This window comes from Anomaloglossus baeobatrachus, chromosome 2 (assembly GCF_048569485.1).
Source record: "Anomaloglossus baeobatrachus isolate aAnoBae1 chromosome 2, aAnoBae1.hap1, whole genome shotgun sequence".
In the NCBI taxonomy this organism is placed as follows: Eukaryota; Metazoa; Chordata; class Amphibia; order Anura; family Aromobatidae; genus Anomaloglossus; species Anomaloglossus baeobatrachus.
Window position 1 is genome coordinate 91753033 of NC_134354.1, and position 17484 is coordinate 91770516.

At 44.8% G+C, this 17484-nt stretch overlaps 1 protein-coding gene across 1 annotated transcript in view; it reads right to left on the minus strand.

Annotated features, from left to right (window-relative positions):
* Positions 1–2896: 2896 nt before the first annotated feature.
* Positions 2897–17484, minus strand: part of CLTRN (collectrin, amino acid transport regulator) — a 98790-nt gene continuing 84202 nt past the window's right edge. Inside the window, exon 6 of the mRNA XM_075335161.1 lies at positions 2897–3397. Coding sequence (XP_075191276.1) covers positions 3247–3397 — 151 coding nt within the window. The 3' untranslated portion in view covers positions 2897–3246. The remainder of the gene's footprint in view (positions 3398–17484) is intronic.

Sequence of the window (17484 nt, forward strand, 5' to 3'; positions counted from 1 at the left end):
TTCATACAACAAAACGTCCAATGTATGAGGAATAAACGACGTGTATGCGATCACCGTATTTTCGTTCAATCTTGATTGCATGTAGGTGTCACACGCAAATACGTCACGAACGATGCCGGATGTGCGTCACTTACAACTTGACCCCGACGACGGATTGAAAGATTTATTGAAGCGTGTAAAGCAGGCATTAGGGCTCATTCAGACAACCGCATAAATCGGACGTGCGCTATATGACTATTTATCAGCTAGCACACTGACCCATGTTATTCATTGAGGCAGTGCAGATGAACAATTTTTTTACTGATAGAATCAGTCTGTGAAAAAGATCGCAGCATGTTGCGATTTCACACCTGAAATCGGAGGAGAATCACCCATTCAAGTCTTTGGTTGCAAAGGAAAAAATTGGATTCCACAGTACAGCATCCAATTTTTATGGGTACATTACAATTCTGTAATGTAAGAAACTGTAACTGGTCCTGTAAATTATTAATAGGTGCTACTGTAAAAAAAATGGATTGTACATAGACAAACACAAGTGAGAAGAAAAACACCCCACTTTCGTACAAGAAAACTGGACAGATTTTTATACCATTGTGTGGACCTGGTATTCAAGAGAATAGTGATTGTGAAATATGCTCACCCTCTGACTATCCACCACTTGGATTTAAAAGTGCCTTTTAAATTGCTTCATTTGGAGCAATTTATTTTTAGATATGCCAACCACTCGGGGACCACATCTCACTACTTCACCTCCTCACTTAGGGCAGCGGAACCAACCGAGAGGGCAATGCTGACTGCCCAGGACTCTCGCTCATGGGACCTACCCCCACTCCTCCACCTCGGTAGTTAGAGCTCTGGGACCTTCCAGGAGGACATATCGCCCTTTTGGATCTTCTGTCCAGTTGCTCATATATGACTCTTTTCACATGTCATTATATGTACTGCATATCTGCTCATGGGTATAGTATGGTTGTTAATAGTAATATTGACTTCTGCATCATTTCACTCACCCTACTTCTTACAAAGTACATTAAACGCCAGTGTCATCTCAGGCATGAAGAAGGTCAAAGAACATTATTGTCATTTACAGCTACAGCCTACACCTAATATGGAGTAATTAAATCTGCCCTGATGATAGGAATACAAAGTTCACAGTCCGAATAATTCCTCTCGGTCTTAAGGCCACTTTACACGCTGCGATCTCGCTAGCGAGATCGCTAGAGTGCGTACCTGCCCCCATCATTTATGCGTCACGGGCAAATCGCTGCCCGTGGCGCACAAAATTGCGCGGACCCGTCACACTACTTACCTGTCTAGCGATGTCGCTGTGACCGGCGAACCGCCTCCTTTCTAAGGGGGCGGTTCGTTCGGCGTCACAGCGACGTCACTAAGCGGCCACCCAATCAAAGCGGAGGGGCGGAGATGAGCGGGACGAACATCCCGCCCACCTCCTTCCTTCCTCATTGCCGGCGGCCGCAGGTAAGGAGATGTTCCGCGTTCCTGTGGTGTCACACGTAGCGATGTGTGCTGCCGCAGGAACGAGGAACAACATCGTACCTGCAGCAGCAACGATAATTGGGAATAGGGGAGGATGTCAGCGATTAGCGATTTTCCACGTGTTTGCGACGATTTTCGATCGCACGTAGCTGTCACACGCAATGACATCGCTAACGCGGCCGGATGTGCGTCACGAATTCCATGACCCCAACGACATCGCTTTAGCGGCCTTTACTCTCTATGACCTGTACAATTTCCAGAGGAAACAGACTGTTGAATACTGTGTTAGAAAACATACTAGCAATAGAGAAACTGGTCTTCATTGCCCACTGCACCCAAACAGAGATCAGCTAACTGTTTTGAAACAGCTCTGATAAAATATAAACTGAGCTGTGATTGGTTGCTATTGACAATTAATAATTTATTATTTACCCCTTCACAACCTTGGACATACTGGTACATCATAGGTTGTGTCCTTTTGAAGTGGGCTCACACGCTGAACCCACATCTGGGCCTGCATATGTCGGCTGATCTGATCAGCCAACATCTGCCTCTAACAGCTGTGGGTGGATTGGAGGTCAATCTCTGACAGTGGGATTTAAAGGGGTGGTTCACTACTCATCATAGTGGCCACACATCGATGTAAACCTCATAAAGAAGGCTTTTTTCAAACACCTTGTTTAGTCAATTGTGCCTCTGAGCGGTGCTATTGCGGTTCGCTCATCCCCATCACATGATCCCCAGGCTCCGTGACCTCTGAAATCTGGTGATGTCATGTAACGGCAGACCGGGACCACAGACATAAAATGGTTAACCCAAACCGACTAGGGATAGTCGCCCACTAAGCAGGATCCCAAGGTACCCTGAAACCCTTAAATCCCTACACAGTGATCTGGATTTACAGCAAGATCCAGGAGATCGCTGCCTACAGAAAGGCTAGAGTCCAGAGACAGAGATAGTCGCCAGGTAGAGTCAAAAACAGGAAGGCAGCAGGGTACAAAATCAGAAGGCAGGATGAATGCTCAGAAAACAGACCGATGTCAAAACCAGGATGTCTGCAAGGTACAAAATCGGAAGGCAGGATGAACATCAGGAAAACAGGCCAAGATCAAGCAGGGGACAAGGTTTACATTGATGTGTGGCCACTAATACTGCGTAGTGAACCACCTCTTTAACACGTTCCGACAGAGATCACGCCATTCCCAGGATGGATGTGTGAAGAGGGACTAGGTGGGTTTTGTATTGGAATCCACATAAGAAAGACATTGTGTGCACATACCCCAAGAATTCATAGAAAATGTTAAAGAAAACTCAGAGGGAAGACTTTTGGAAATACAAGTTCAGTTTTAACCAAAACATCTTTATTACAAACACATATATTCTCCATTTGCAAAAAATAATAGTTGCTGGAAAACAATATTCTAATAGAAAGACCAGAAAAGCTAGAAATTATTTATTATTTCGGATGATGCTAATTGCGTAGTTGATATTAAACTTAAAGAAGCTTTTTAAGAAAAATAATATCTCATTAAAATTAAAACAGTAATATACAGTATATCATAATTATAATGTATAAATTTTACATGATAAGTTATTATTTTTACATTAGTCTGTAGTAAAGAAGCTTCTCTCTTATAATTTATCTTTAACACATATGCACAGACAATACAAGGGCTCCAGAAAAATAAGTATGGCGATCTTCTCCAGTGGCGATCTTTTCCGGTCATTTTATTAAGCAAAATTGTCCTTCTATAAAGGTGTTGTATTCTCAAAGGCCTCATTGTCCACTCCTTCACAAAACTGTAAGCTCTCGATGTGATCTCCATTTTCATCCCCTTCTGTGGATTTCATCCCCTCTTCACATACTTCATTGTCTTCAGCTCTTGCTTTCTTTCTGCTTCTATTATGAAGAAAAAAGCGGTCATAAAAATATATACGGTGATCATTTTATTTCTTAATTTTACTTATTTATATAGTAACACCATATTCCACAAACATTATTATGGTCCTCATAGAGGCTCACAATCTAAATTCCCTATCAGTAAGACCTTGAGGTGTGGGAGGAAACCGGAGTACCAAGAGGAAACCCATACAAACATGAGGAGAACATACAAACTCTTACAGATGTCCTTGGTTGGATTTAAACCCAGGACCCAAGTGCTGAAAAACAGCAGTGGTAGATGATAGATACAGCCTCTCTTTTACTAAAAGAAAGCCCTTATCACAGACTATCAATTATTGTATCATGAAAAAACTATAAGAGAATTGTGACGCCCTGGCCTATCAGGTCTTCACAGGGTATTGTGCAATCTGCCCTTCTGCACAGTATCCGCATCCTCCTTGGTTACGGATCCCTGTTCTTTGGTGTTGTTAAAGAGCTTAGCCAATCAAAATCCTAGGAACACTCTGCACCACACCCACCAGACACACCATTGAGAGGCCTGAAGGGAATAGGGCCGCCCTCTTGGGGGGTTGGTAGGGGAGAGTCAGAAGTGTTAGAGCAGTCAGTGAGTGGAGAGTGAAGTGTTGGAGGGGAAGGAGAGAGGAGGTCAGGAGCAGGGCTCCTTGATAATACTAGGTGGCAGACGTTGGTCTGGACCTGGTAGGAGCTGGAACCGCGGTCGCAGGGGGATCGTGTCAAGGGGCACGGATCTGCCAAAGAGGGCAGCTGGCGGCCTTAAGCCATCTCCGGGCAGGAGCCAGGGCACGATGGTGTACGCGGACCCCAGGCTGGGAAGTAGCTTCAAGCGTCCTGGTAATTACCCAACGGGGGTAAAGTCTTCAGGATTCATCCCTCACCCGCTCCAAAATCGGGGGTACTAGCGTAACGATGGGGTAGGACTTTCCCACTATATCGTCCAGAAAATCCCAAGCGTGAACCCTGAGAGCAAGCTCACTCCGTTAGCCATAAAGGTGAGCGGGACCTGATTAGTTCCACACTATAGGGTCCAAACAGTGAACAAGGTGCCACGGAAAAGGCCACAGGCTAACAAGCAACACCAAGAGCACGGATCCACACGTGCTTCCTCCTTGCTGCAGCGGTGCTCAGAATTATGGTTTACAAGCTGTCGGTGTCAGTATTCTTGGGCTCAGTGAGTACACAGAAAACCCTTTCCTCCCCAATGGCACCCTCTCACTACCATCACCGGGCCCCCGGGGCAAAACCCCCTACCCATGGAGGGGTTAAAACACCTTGCTGCCACACCACCGCCACCGGGCTCGCCCTACAGCAGTGGTGGTACTCCACCTTACCACACACCGTGGATGGCGTCACAAACTTTTAATCCCCCTGTACATATCCCTCCCTTTCACTTCGAGTGTCCGTGCAACTCCCCGGGTCCGGAGACCCCTCGAGCCACCGCAGTTCCGGATCCGAGCGGCTCGGCCGCTGTCACTGGTGCGGTACAGAATGGCCAACATTTATCAAACATAATTTGCCCCAACCTAATAATCCCTCCACCGAGTGTAGGCATATAACCCGTGGAGAGAAACAGTGACCACAAAAATCGAATAAAATTATATTTTATTGAATCAAAAAATTAAAAACAAGTAACCACAATACCTGGGTGATAAAAGACAGGAGAATTCCCAGATTGTGGCAGCGGAAGCGAAATGACAGTGCATATACAGAGACTATTGCATGTTATCGTATGGCATACATAAACAAGTACAAATGGTGCTGTGCATGTGCCTAAAAAATAAATTGTATGTTAATGAGGGCGGTATGAGGATAAAAAAAGCCATGTTGAATTATGAAAAACCTTCCTCCAGGTGAGATGTGGAAGTGGAAAGGGAAAATAAAGTAAATAGTTGCAGGTGGCCAAAGGGGATATCCACTGTTAATCACAGCAAAATCACTATGTAAGTATACCTCAAGAATGTGAATCTGTACAGGTCCAAGTGGTCGGTGCATCTGCTGCCAACCCCGACACGTATTTGGTGACTTCCTCAGGGGGTGCTGGGTCCCCTATTAATGTTAACCTTTTTTCTTTATAACAATTTGGGTTTTTGCAACAGCTATTTCAGTTTCATATATCTAATAACTGATGGACTCAGTATTATTTCTGGATTGAAATGAGGTTTATTGTACTAACAGAAAATGTGCAATCCGCATTTAAACAAAATTGACCGGTGCAAAAGTATGGGCAACTCAAAAAAAAAGTGACATTACTATTTTGTAGATCCTCCTTTTGCAAAAATAACAGCCTCTAGTCGCTTCTAGCTTTTAATGAGTTCCAGGTTCCTGGATGAAGGTATATTTGACCATTCCTGTTTACAAAACAATTCCAGTTCAGTTAAGTTTGATGGTCGCCGAGCATGGACAGCCCGCTTCAAATCATCCCACAGATTTTCAATGATATTCAGGTCTGGGGACTGGGATGGCCATTCCAGAACATTGTAATTGTTCCATTGCATGAATGCCTGAGTAGATTTGGAGCAGTGTTTTGGATCATTGTCTTGCTGAAATGTCCATCCCCTGCGTAACTTCAACTTCGTCACTGATTCTTGCACATTATTGTCAAGAATCTGCTGATACTGAGTTGAATCTATGCGACCCTCAACTTTAACAAGATTCCCGGTGCCGGCATTGGCCACACAGCCCCAAAGCATGATGGAACCTCCACCAAATTTTACTGTGGGTAGCAAGTGCTTTTCTTGGAATGCCGTGTTTTTTTGCCTCCATGCATAATGCCTTTTTGTATGACCAAACAACTCAATCTTTGTTTCATCAGTCCACAGGACCTTCTTCCAAAATGTAACTGGCTTGTCCAAATGTGCTTTTGCATACCTCAGGTGACTCTGTTTGTGGCGTGCTTGCAGAAATGGCTTCTTTCGCATCACTCTCCTATACAGCTTCTCCTTGTGCAAAGTGCACTGTATTGTTGACTGATGCACAGTGACACCATCTGCAGCAAGATGAAGCTGCAGGTCTTTGGAGGTGGTCTGTGGATTGTCCTTGACTGTTCTCACCATTCTTCTTCTCTGCCTTTCTGATATTTTTCTTGGCCTGTCACTTCTGGGCGTAACAAGAATTGTACCTGTGTTCTTCCATTTCCTTACTATGTTCCTCACAGTGCAAACTGACAGTTTAAATCTCTGAGACAACTTTTTGTATCCTTCCCCTGAACAACTATGTTGAATAATCTTTGTTTTCAGATCATTTGAGAGTTGTTTTGAGGAGCCCATGATGCCACTCTTCATAGGAGATTCAAATAGGAGAACAACTTGCAAGTGGCCACCTTAAATACCTTTTCTTATGATTGGATACATCTGCCTATGAAGGTCAAAGCTCAATGAGGTTACAAAACCAATTTAGTGCTTTAGTAAGTCAGTAAAAAGTAGTTAGGAGTGTTCAAATCAAGAAATTGATAAGGGTGCCCATACTTTTGCACCTGTCAAATTTTGTTTAAATGCGGATTGCACATTTTCTGTTAGTACAATAAACCTCATTTCAATCCAGAAATATTACTCAGTCCATCAGATATTAGATATATGAAACTGAAATAGCTGTTGCAAAACCCAAATTGTTATAAAGAAAAAAGGTTAACATTAATAGGGGTGCCCAAACATTTTCATATGACTGTATATGCCTACACTCGGTGGAGGGATTATTAGGTTTGGCAAGGTACCATAATGACTCTTTGCGGAGTTTTTTGATTATATAATTTGCCCCAAGTCTTATGTTCACACGTCAACAGTGCAAATGATGGAAGTTCTGTCTGATAGAAGTGTGAAGCTGATAAGCAGTCACTGATGGGCTGCAGTGGTCACATTACATAACAATGTCACATATCTGCTGGGAGATACAGTGTCGAGATTACAGTCCAGGAGATATGTATATATTTATATTTTTTTTGCCATTTTATCTGGATATTTTAGTATTTAAAAGGGTGGTCCAAAGGCTGAAGAAATTTCAATCTAATTCACAATCTATTTATTGCCCCGATCTAAACTAATTTCTAATATGGCTACATTAAAAATTTCCTACCCTTCCCTGCCAAACTATTGATTTTTTTTAACTACTTCCTGTCTGATGATGCTTTTGTTTGAGATTCCCAGTGCATGCTGAGATATTTAAACAAAGCATCATCAGATCAGTGAACAGATGCTGCGGTCACTGTCACAGCCCATGTCACATCCCTGAAATCAGCGCAACTAGTGACTCTCATTTCAGGGGCTGCTCTGTCCCTCCCTGCTCATTGTGCACTGTGCGATCTGCACAGTGACAGCATCAGCTCTATTGCCAGCTCAGTTCAATAATAATCTGCGTACAACATAATGTTGTCAATACTCGGCATGCAGGAGGGTAGAGATGTCACTTGCAGGGGCATTGCTGGTCTCTGAACGCTGCCAAGTACTCTGAGAGACTGACAGTGTGCACTGCCCTGTATTGCCGGCTCTACTGATCTGAGCTGGCAACAGAGTGGACACTGTCACTGGGCAGATCGCATAGTGCACAGGAAGTAGGAAGGGACATTACAGGTACAGAGCAGCCCCTGAAATGAGCATCACTGATGACGCTTCGCTTCAGGGAGGGGGCAGGGGCTGTGGCAGGGACCACAGGCTCTGCCTCTTGTTCTGATGACGCTGTGTTTGAGTATCACAGCATGCACTGAGATTCTCAAACGACACATCATCAGACAGAAAGTAGGGGAAACAACACCAGTAGATAGATGTAATCAGGGAAGGGTAGGTCATTTTAATGCAGCCATATTAGAAATTAGTTTAGATTATGACAACAGATAGATAGGGATTTAGATTAAAACATTTTAGATCAATGTTTCATATTTTGCAAATTAATGCAAAAATTGCAACTTTTTATGGTTGTTAATTGGTATACTTCCCAATGTTAGAAAAGAGCAGCAATAGTGTATGGTAACAGAATTTTGCACACATTTTTGGGGATGTTAGAAATGGTTGTAACATAAATTTATTGTTCCATAATCTTTCTAGAATATCTGACTTTTGGACGATTTTAATGGAGAAAGGCAATCATAATCATGACAAAATGTTAACCGAGCCTTCTTTTTGTTTGCCATATTTAAGTTTGTCTAAGTTATTAAAATTAATGTAACAAATGGAGTTGAGCAATGATAAATTTGGCTTACGCATTTAAGATAATGAATATGTAATTTGCTAAAAACTTTGAAGTAAACACAAAAATAAATGTGCTCCAATGTATTTACAAAACGCATTTTTATGACAGTTATCAAAGCATTTGTGCCAAACTCCATTTATTAACCCTTCAGTGGCAAAAGCCAATTTTGGCCTTAATGACCAAGGCAAATGAGGCAAATACTTTGATCATATCATCATTAGTTCGAGGTATATGAGCGTATAAAAAATGATCGGTCTGATTTTCATCCAGAAAAGTGGTACTTATTTTTCTCACTTGACATCCTTGTGCTGCTCATGTGCAGTCCGTTTTTTAACTCAGGAACTATTAATCATTTACAGGACCATTTACAGTTTTCCTATGCTACAGAATTGTAATGTATCTGTAAAAATAGGATGACTAAGATATTGGGGCACAATCACAGAACCAGCAAAATAGTTGCAAATAGTCAATGGGGTCGAAAAAACAAGTTGAAATAAAAGAGATACACAATACCTACAAACAATTTGAGAAGACTCAAATGTGAAAGTACCAGGACACCATTATCCTCCAGTGCTGTCATATTCCAGATCCACGATCTCCCTGGAGGCCCAAAAGTACAAGGTAATCAGTGTTCAGAAACACAGCTGAGGTAAGGAAGGCCGAAACTGATCATCACTGAGCAAGGCACAGATGGAAACGTCAAGACTAGGCCAAGAAATATTTGGAGACCGCTTGTTCAAAGTTTTTATGGACTGATGAGATGAGAAAAACTCTTGACGAACCAGATGAATGGACCGTAGCTGGATCAGTAAAGGGCATAGCCCTCCACAGACCTCAGAAACCAGTAAGGTGGAGTTTTGCACTGTTATGTGCTGGAGTAATTAACATGAGCCAGCTGGACATTTTCACGTTGAAATTGGACTAATTACGCTGGGGAACAAATGAAAAAACTATTTTTGGTGCCTTAGGTTGTAGGCTTGATTTTAGGTATACTCAGTCCTCTGAATCAGTGATTCATTTTTTTTGTAGCAGCTCTACTTTTTAAGATTTTTTTTCCTCAACAGAGGTATTAATTACAGAATCAAAAATGGTCATAAGGTATGTGGCAAATGCTTGAATACTTATTAAATGCAATGCGCATTAACCCCTTCACGACCGGCCGTTTTTTCGCTTTCTGGTTTTGTTTTTTTTTCGCCTTTCTTCTTCTGAGAGATGTAACTTTTTTTATTTTTCAGTCAATATGGTCATGTGAGGGCTCATTTTTTGCAGAACTAGCTGAACTTTGAAATGAAACCATCAGTTTTACCATATAGTGTACTTGAAAACGGCAACAAAATTCCAAATGCAGAAAAATTGCAAAAAAAGTGCGATAGCACTATTCTTTTTGAGATATTTTATTCACTGTGGTCACTCTATGGTAAAACTGATGTGTGGGTGTGATGCCTCAGGTCAGTGTGAGTTCATTGACACCAAACATGTATAGGTTTACTTTTAAATATGGGGTTAAACAAAATCGGAAGTTTGTCCGAAAAAAGTGGCGCACGTTTTACGCCATATTCCGTGACCCGTAGCGTTCTCATTTTTCGGGATCTATGGCTCAGTGATGGCTTATTTTTTGCCTCTCGACGTTTTTAACTGGACCATTTTTGCGCAGCTGCTACGTTTTGATCACCTATTATTGCATTTTGTGCAAAAATTGTGGTGACAAAAAAAGGTCATTTTGGCGTTTGGAATTTTTTTGCCGCTACGCCGTTTACTGATCAGATTAATTGATTTTATATTTTGATAGATCGGGCGTTTCTGAACCCGGCGATACCAAATGTGTGTATATTTTTTATTTTTTTAACCCTTTAATTTTCAATGGGGCGAAACGGGGGGTGATTTGAACTTTTAGTTTTTTTTTTTTGTTTTTTTTTTAATTTTTTAAAACTTTTTTTTTTACTTTTTTTTATTTTACTAGTCCCCCTAGAGGGCTATAGCAATCAGCAATCAGATCACTCTGCCCTATCTGCTGATCACAGCTACACAGCTGTAAACAGCAGATATGCTCACTTTCGGCTGCGGGCCGAGTGAAACTGAAAGTAGTTCATGTGTAGTACAGGAGTCATCACATGACAACACGTGACTTCCGGTATCGGGCGGTAAGTAAAAGTTTACCGCCGATGCCGTTATCATGGCGCTGTCACATATTGACAGCACCATTTAACGGGTTAAACGGCACGAGCAGATAACGATTCTGCTCGTGCCTAGCAGGCACACATCTCAGCTGTAAAAATCAGCTGAGATGTGCGTCGATCGCGGCATGCTGCCACCGGCAGACCGCGGGCAGTGACATTATGACCGCTAGGACGTCATATTACTGCCCACGGTCGTTAAGGGGTTAAAATAGTTATTAAGGTATTAGTCAAATACATAACTGACCATCTGTGATTCTATATCAACCAAGCAAATGGCGGCCGTTGGTAGTTCCAAGAGGAGCAAGAAATGTGAGCTTTTACACAATGGAAACTAATATGGATCAATCCCAATAGGTCACTCAACTAAGATGACAAGAGAAAAACACAATTGCTCTGAACCTACAGAAAATGTCACAACACGAACATCAGTTGCCAATCTGTGTGGATCTAAAGATTGTGAATATTCTTCTGGAAGGCAGACTGGATACACTAAAGGGTGCTTTACACGCTGCGACATCGCTAACGATATATCGTCGTGGTCACATTGTTAGTGACGCACATCCGGCGTCGTTAGCGACATCATAGCGTGTGACACCAAGGAGCGACGATCAACGAGCGCAAAAACGTGAAAAATCGTTGCTCGTTGACACGTCTCTCCTTTTCCAAATATTGTTGCTGCTGCAGGTACGATGTTGTCGTCGTTACTGCGGCAGCACACATTGCTATGTGTGACACCGCAGGAACGATGAACATCTCCTTACCTGCGTCCACCGGCAATGAGGAAGGAAGGAGGTGGGCGGCATGTTCCGGCCGCTCATCTCCGCCCCTCCTCTGCTATTGGACGGCTGCAGTGTGACGTCGCTGTGACACCGCACAAACTGCCCCCTTAGAAAGGAGGCGGATCGCCGGCCAGAGCGACATCGCAGGGAAGGTAAGTCCGTGTGACGGGTGTTAGCGATGTTGTGCGCCAAGGGCAGCGATTTACCCGTGACACACAACCGACGGGGGCGGACACGCTCGTTAGCTATATCGGTACCGATATCACAGCGTGTAAAGTACCCTTAAGCGTCCCTGATTAATCTATCTCTGTGATAGATGAAAATATACGTACTGGTTGAGAAAACAGAGAGAACACCTGGTATAGGAGAAAAGAATAGAATTGTAGAACCATTGGTTGACAGGAATAAGATAATTTTACCACTACTGTACATCAGATTAGGTTTAATGAAGCAGTTTGTAAAGGCTCTAAACACAGACGGAAGATGCTTTCATTACATCTGCAGACATTTTCCAGTGCTAATCATGGAGAGGCTAAAGGCGGGTATTATTGACGGTCGTTCCTGAAATCAAAGGACTTATAGAAGTTCACACCTCAAAGATTCATTGAATAATTCTGAGGCAGATGTGTCGTGGGCGGGGAGGGCGCTGTGCTCACCACGCTCGGGTCCGGCGCTGCTGCTGCTGCTGCTCGGTGGCTCGAGCGGTGGGCCGGATCCGGGGACTCGAGCGGCGCTCCTCGCCCATGAGTGAAAGTGGGTAGTTTGGGTTTGGGGAGTTGGTCCGTGACGCCACCCACGGTTTGTGGTGAGGTTGGGACACCACCGCTGCTCTGGACGGGGATCCTGGGAGCGATGACAGGGAGCAGCCGAGATGGTTCTCTCCCCTCCGTGGGTAGGGGGGTTGGTGGTCCCGGGCCCGGTGAGGTGTCGGGGAGGCAGGGTTGGCGAGGTGCAGGGTCGCGGAGGCAGCGCGGTGCCAGATGGCACGGTGGTACTCACTCAGCCAAAAATGGATACAGAGTCTCCGGTAAAACAAACGGCTGGATGGACGGGTCCCGCAGCCAGCTGCTGTGGTCACTCCCGGTAGGTTGGTGGTGGCTGCCTTTCCCTGCACCTGTTGTGTATCTTCGGTCCCGATGGTTTCCCACCAGTAACCCGCTCCCCAGCTTGGATATGTGCCAGAAGAGCCCCTTTTTGCCCGCAGGCTCTGGCCCTGGGAATTCTAGCCTTGGCGGTAGCTGTATTTCCCTTTCTCTGTTTGGACGGTTGCCTTCAGTCGGGTCTTTGCTGCTAGGAAACCCTGGAGGTTCCGGTCGCTAACGGATTTGACCGGTTTAACGGCGACTCCAAGCCTGGTCGGGGTCCGTAGGCCCTGCCGGTTTGTGCTGGCTTCTCTTCGCTCCCCGGTTCGGTACCGGCGGGCCACCGCCCATCCCCGGTCCTACGGTTCTGCATCAATCGGCCTCTCCTGCAGACGGCCCCCACTGTCTGCCAACCTTGCTCTTGGTGCCCGGGCCACGTACCCGGACACGGTCAGATTGCTCCTCTACTACTACTTCACTCCTTCTCCTTCACTCTCCCTAACTGATCTGACTTCCTTTTCCGCCTCCAGGACTTTGAACTCCTCAGTGAGGGGGCCAACCGCCTGGCTCCACCCCACCTGGTGTGGACATCAGCCCCTGGAGGGAAGCAACAAGGATTTGTGTGTGACTGGTGTGCCTATCTCGGGGTGTGGGGTGTGTTGTTGCAGTACCTGTGACGACCTGGCTTGTCCAGGGTGCCACAGATGCATGGTCTCCTTTCACTATGGTATTATCTCCACAGCCACCTTTATTGTTTCCCAGAAAACCTTGATGACCTAAGTGAAGAGTAGATGAACTACCACCAAGATTTAAGAACTATAGGGAAAGATTCTGAGATACCGACAAGATGACACGTTACTGCTCGTCTATTCTAAGTGATTGTCTTGGCGCAACTCATAGCAAAAAAATCTTTAAAGCGCCGAGGTATCTCATTAAATAGACAGTATCAATGCCAACCTTTTATGGATGTTTAATTCTTATTCTGTGATGTAAATTGTTCATAAATAAAATAAATCTACATGTATGAATCTGTTCTAATAACTAAGAAGACAAAAATAATAATGTTTAGTAGACATCAGTCCTAGTGTTCAATCTGATTTATGCATACACATTGGGTATATCACATCTCATTAATTAGGGCCGACAGAAGAAAAATAAGGGCAGATTTAGAACCAACAACAAGAACTGACCTGAAACCAGGTTAAATATCTCAGGCACGATTTTTCTTGTTCCCCAGTGTTATCAAGCCCCAAACTTACTGCCAGTATTTAGAAGACACTTTCATTAAGCAGTGGTACAGGAGAAAGTCTGCATCCTTCAAGAAAACCTTGATTTTTATACAGGACACTGCTCCATTACAGCATCGAAGTCTCCTCTACTACCCATAATGAGATGCATGTAATGACATAGTTTATGACATTTATGCTATTATAAAAATAAATACTGGAGATTTACATAGCAATGTCTATTCAAGAACATAATTCAGATAACATGCTTTTCAATACCTGTGTCCATTGTCACCGCCTCAGATGCAGGGTTTAGGCTCAGTGCGCATGATCAAAAGTCCCAGCACTTCCCGTCATGCGCACTATGAAGGTGGGTGTCCCGTCTTCAGAGAGGTCTAGTGTGCATGACTGGAAGTGCCGGGACTTCTGATAATGTGCACTGAGCCTAAACCCAGCATCTGAGGCTGTGACAACGGACACAGGTACACGCGTCCATGCCAATGACGCTGGGCACTGAATAGTATGTTAGCATGTCCACAGGTGTGTGCTTACATGCTAAGAGGGTAGACTAGTCAGGGATATAACACCCTTGTGACTAGTCCCTGCACTCATTAGCATATGATAAAGGATCTTTAGAAATACTTTTTCTGAATATCTCTCTATCTATGCTAGTGTATGCAGGGACAGTTAAGCAAGAATTAGCAATAGACACCCAGAACTGCTCGTGGTTCTAGGCATAGGGGTTCCCTTTAAGGACATTTATATTGAAAATTGGTTTAAACTGAGCTCAATGATTAGCTGCAGTTCTGTCGAAATGACGATGTCAACGCTGCAGACAATAACAGTCACCAGGCACAGCATCAAATTCTGAGTTATAGACCTCGGGAAAGTGAGAAAACAACAGTTTGGGCACAGAAATTTTCTGAAAATGGAAAACCCTAATCAGAGTTTGACAAGTCTTTATTGCATAATATACCAACAATTTCCTAAAAAAACAACTACCATATACCGTGTTTTTCCCAAAAAAATACACTGTCTTTTACTTTTTTTTGCCCCCCAAAAAAGCGCTAGGGCTTATTTCTGGAGTAGGTCTTATTCTTGGAGAAGCATGGTTGGAGGTAATGTTACCCTGCAAAAAAAGCAGACCCCTCAATTCCCAGGAGACTCATACTTACCAGACCCTGGACGTCTGTGTGGCTCCCAGGTCCTCCTGTGATCTCCGGTGGGCGCCCCCAGCAGCTATGCTGCACGCCGTCCTCCCCTGCTTCTGGCCGACACACTTACACACATCAGATCACACACACATCAGATCACACACACCCAGACTCACACACTCACTCACTCACTCACTCACTCATCACATCCAGCGTTACAGAATCCCTCCGGCCGCAGGGAACGATGGGAGGAAGTCACGTGTCTGCAGGTCCTGTAAGAAAGCACTGCACTCACAGGTCCTTGTGCTCTGCTGCACAGCCTCTCAGGATTCTGCCAGCGAGAAGAAATCGTGAGAGTGAGAGAGTGTGTGTGTGTGTGTGTGTGTGATCTGATGTGTGTGACCTGATGTTTGTGTGTGATCTGATGTTTGTGTGTGATCTGATGTGTGTGGGTGTACAATCACTGCAGGTCCTCCTGCTCGGCGTCTGGTGAGAATGATTGCGAAGTGTCCGTTGTCTATAATGAAGTGTCCTACAGTATCTGTAACTTTTTTAGCTGCATAGTCACTTCATTATTGAACCGCGACTAGGGCTTATTTTTGGGGGAGGGCTTATATTTAAGCCTTGCTCCGAAAATGCTGAAAAGCCCTGCTAGGGCTTATTTTTGGGGGAGGGCTTATTTTTGGAAAAACACGGTATCACATCAAAAAGAAATATTCATTGGAGGGGATAGATCTTTTTTAAGGGAGAATCTACCAGTTTTGTGATAAGATTATCCACGCCTTTGTTGGTTTTATGGGTGACACGATGCTCACTTTCCATGCCAAGAGACACTAAACTCAGAAACAAAAAAAAAACCTTAGAATTTCCTTGACCCTTGATCGGGAGGTACAAAGGCTCATTATTTCACATGCATTGCAGGGAACATTTGTTTTGAGATAACTAGATAAGAAACTCACAGATCATGAATTATGCCTATCTTAAGACTTTATGACACAGTAAGTGGAAATTTCTACACTCAGAAATCATTAACTCTTATTGCATTTTATTTTTATTTTGTTAACATGGATTCAGTTCATGTTAGCATGATAGGAAAGCAATTACGATGATCCATAGCTATTAGTTGGTAATCAAGTATCTATATTTCTAATTGAGGCCAATTAAACTGTACTGAAAATGAGATCATCGATAACAAAGAGAAAATATTATATATCATGAAACAAAACTGCTCAGTATGTATTGTGCAATATAATTTACCATGGAAGTGCCAATCAGGGCATTACTGCCATTACTGGTGTATGGGGCTCAGTGAATAGAAACAAAAAGGGCAGAACCCGGACTGGGCAAGACATGCTGCGTAACATGTGTGACGCCCTGGCGCCGCCAGGTGGTCACACACCAAATAGGCCCCCGCACAACACCTTCCCTCACAGGGTTACACCAAGCCAACAAAACCCTAGTCATCCCCCTCAGGGTAGGACAGGCACACCAGTGGGCGGGACCAGGCGGATGGAGAACGCCCACCTAGGGGTCTAGAGAACCCGGGGCGGGAAAAGTAGTAGTTAAGCTAAGTTCAGTTTGGAGTGAAGTTCAGTGAGTAGAAGTGGAGTTCAGGAGGAGTGAGGAGGAGAGGAGAAAGTGCAAGTGAAGACAGAGAGGAAAGGCGTCGGGGTTGGAGCCCCGGCGTACTGGCTAGGTGGCAGACAGTGGCCCGTGTCTGTCAGGAGATGGGAAGACGGCTGCCGGAGATCCGAGGTGGACCGGGACAGGGTTGGAGCCCGCCAGTACCGACACCAGAGAACCGAGCCGGAAACCGTGCACAGAGGGGGTACTTGGACCCTGAAGCCAGGACCGGCACCAACGGCCTCGCTAATTAACCAATTGAGGATAGGATTACAGGTCCTGTCCCAACCAAAGTCCCAAAAGAAGACAACAGCCCACCGCGGGGGATAGGGCATCCGCCAGGGCCCGTAGATCCCAAGGGTCAGTGTCAGCATCAAGGCTCCCATCCGTAGTTCTGGGAGCGGACTCCCGAGTTCCACACCAAGAAGTCCAAAGAGAACTGAAAATAGTGCAGAGTAAAGTGACACAGACCATCACCCCGGGTGAGGGACCAGAATACACCCGGGCTGCGGCGGCCGGCCACCGACACCTTAGTTTACCATTGGACTCGTGTGATTCATTTGACTGTGAGTAAACTAAAATTCCCCGGTCCGTACAGGCGCACCGGCCCCTGCAGCCACCGTCCTCAGCACAGAGACACTGGGCCCCGGGGCATCCATCCCTACCCACGGAGGGGTTAACATCCAGCTGCAATCCCATCGTCCCTGGGTGCTCCCCAATAGCAGCGGTGGTGCCACATCTCACCACACACCGTGGTGGTATCACGAAGTACCTACGGCAATCCCCGTACATAAAAGTCCCCTGTTATTCGAAGTGTCCGCACGACCCCCGGGTCTGGAAGATCCCT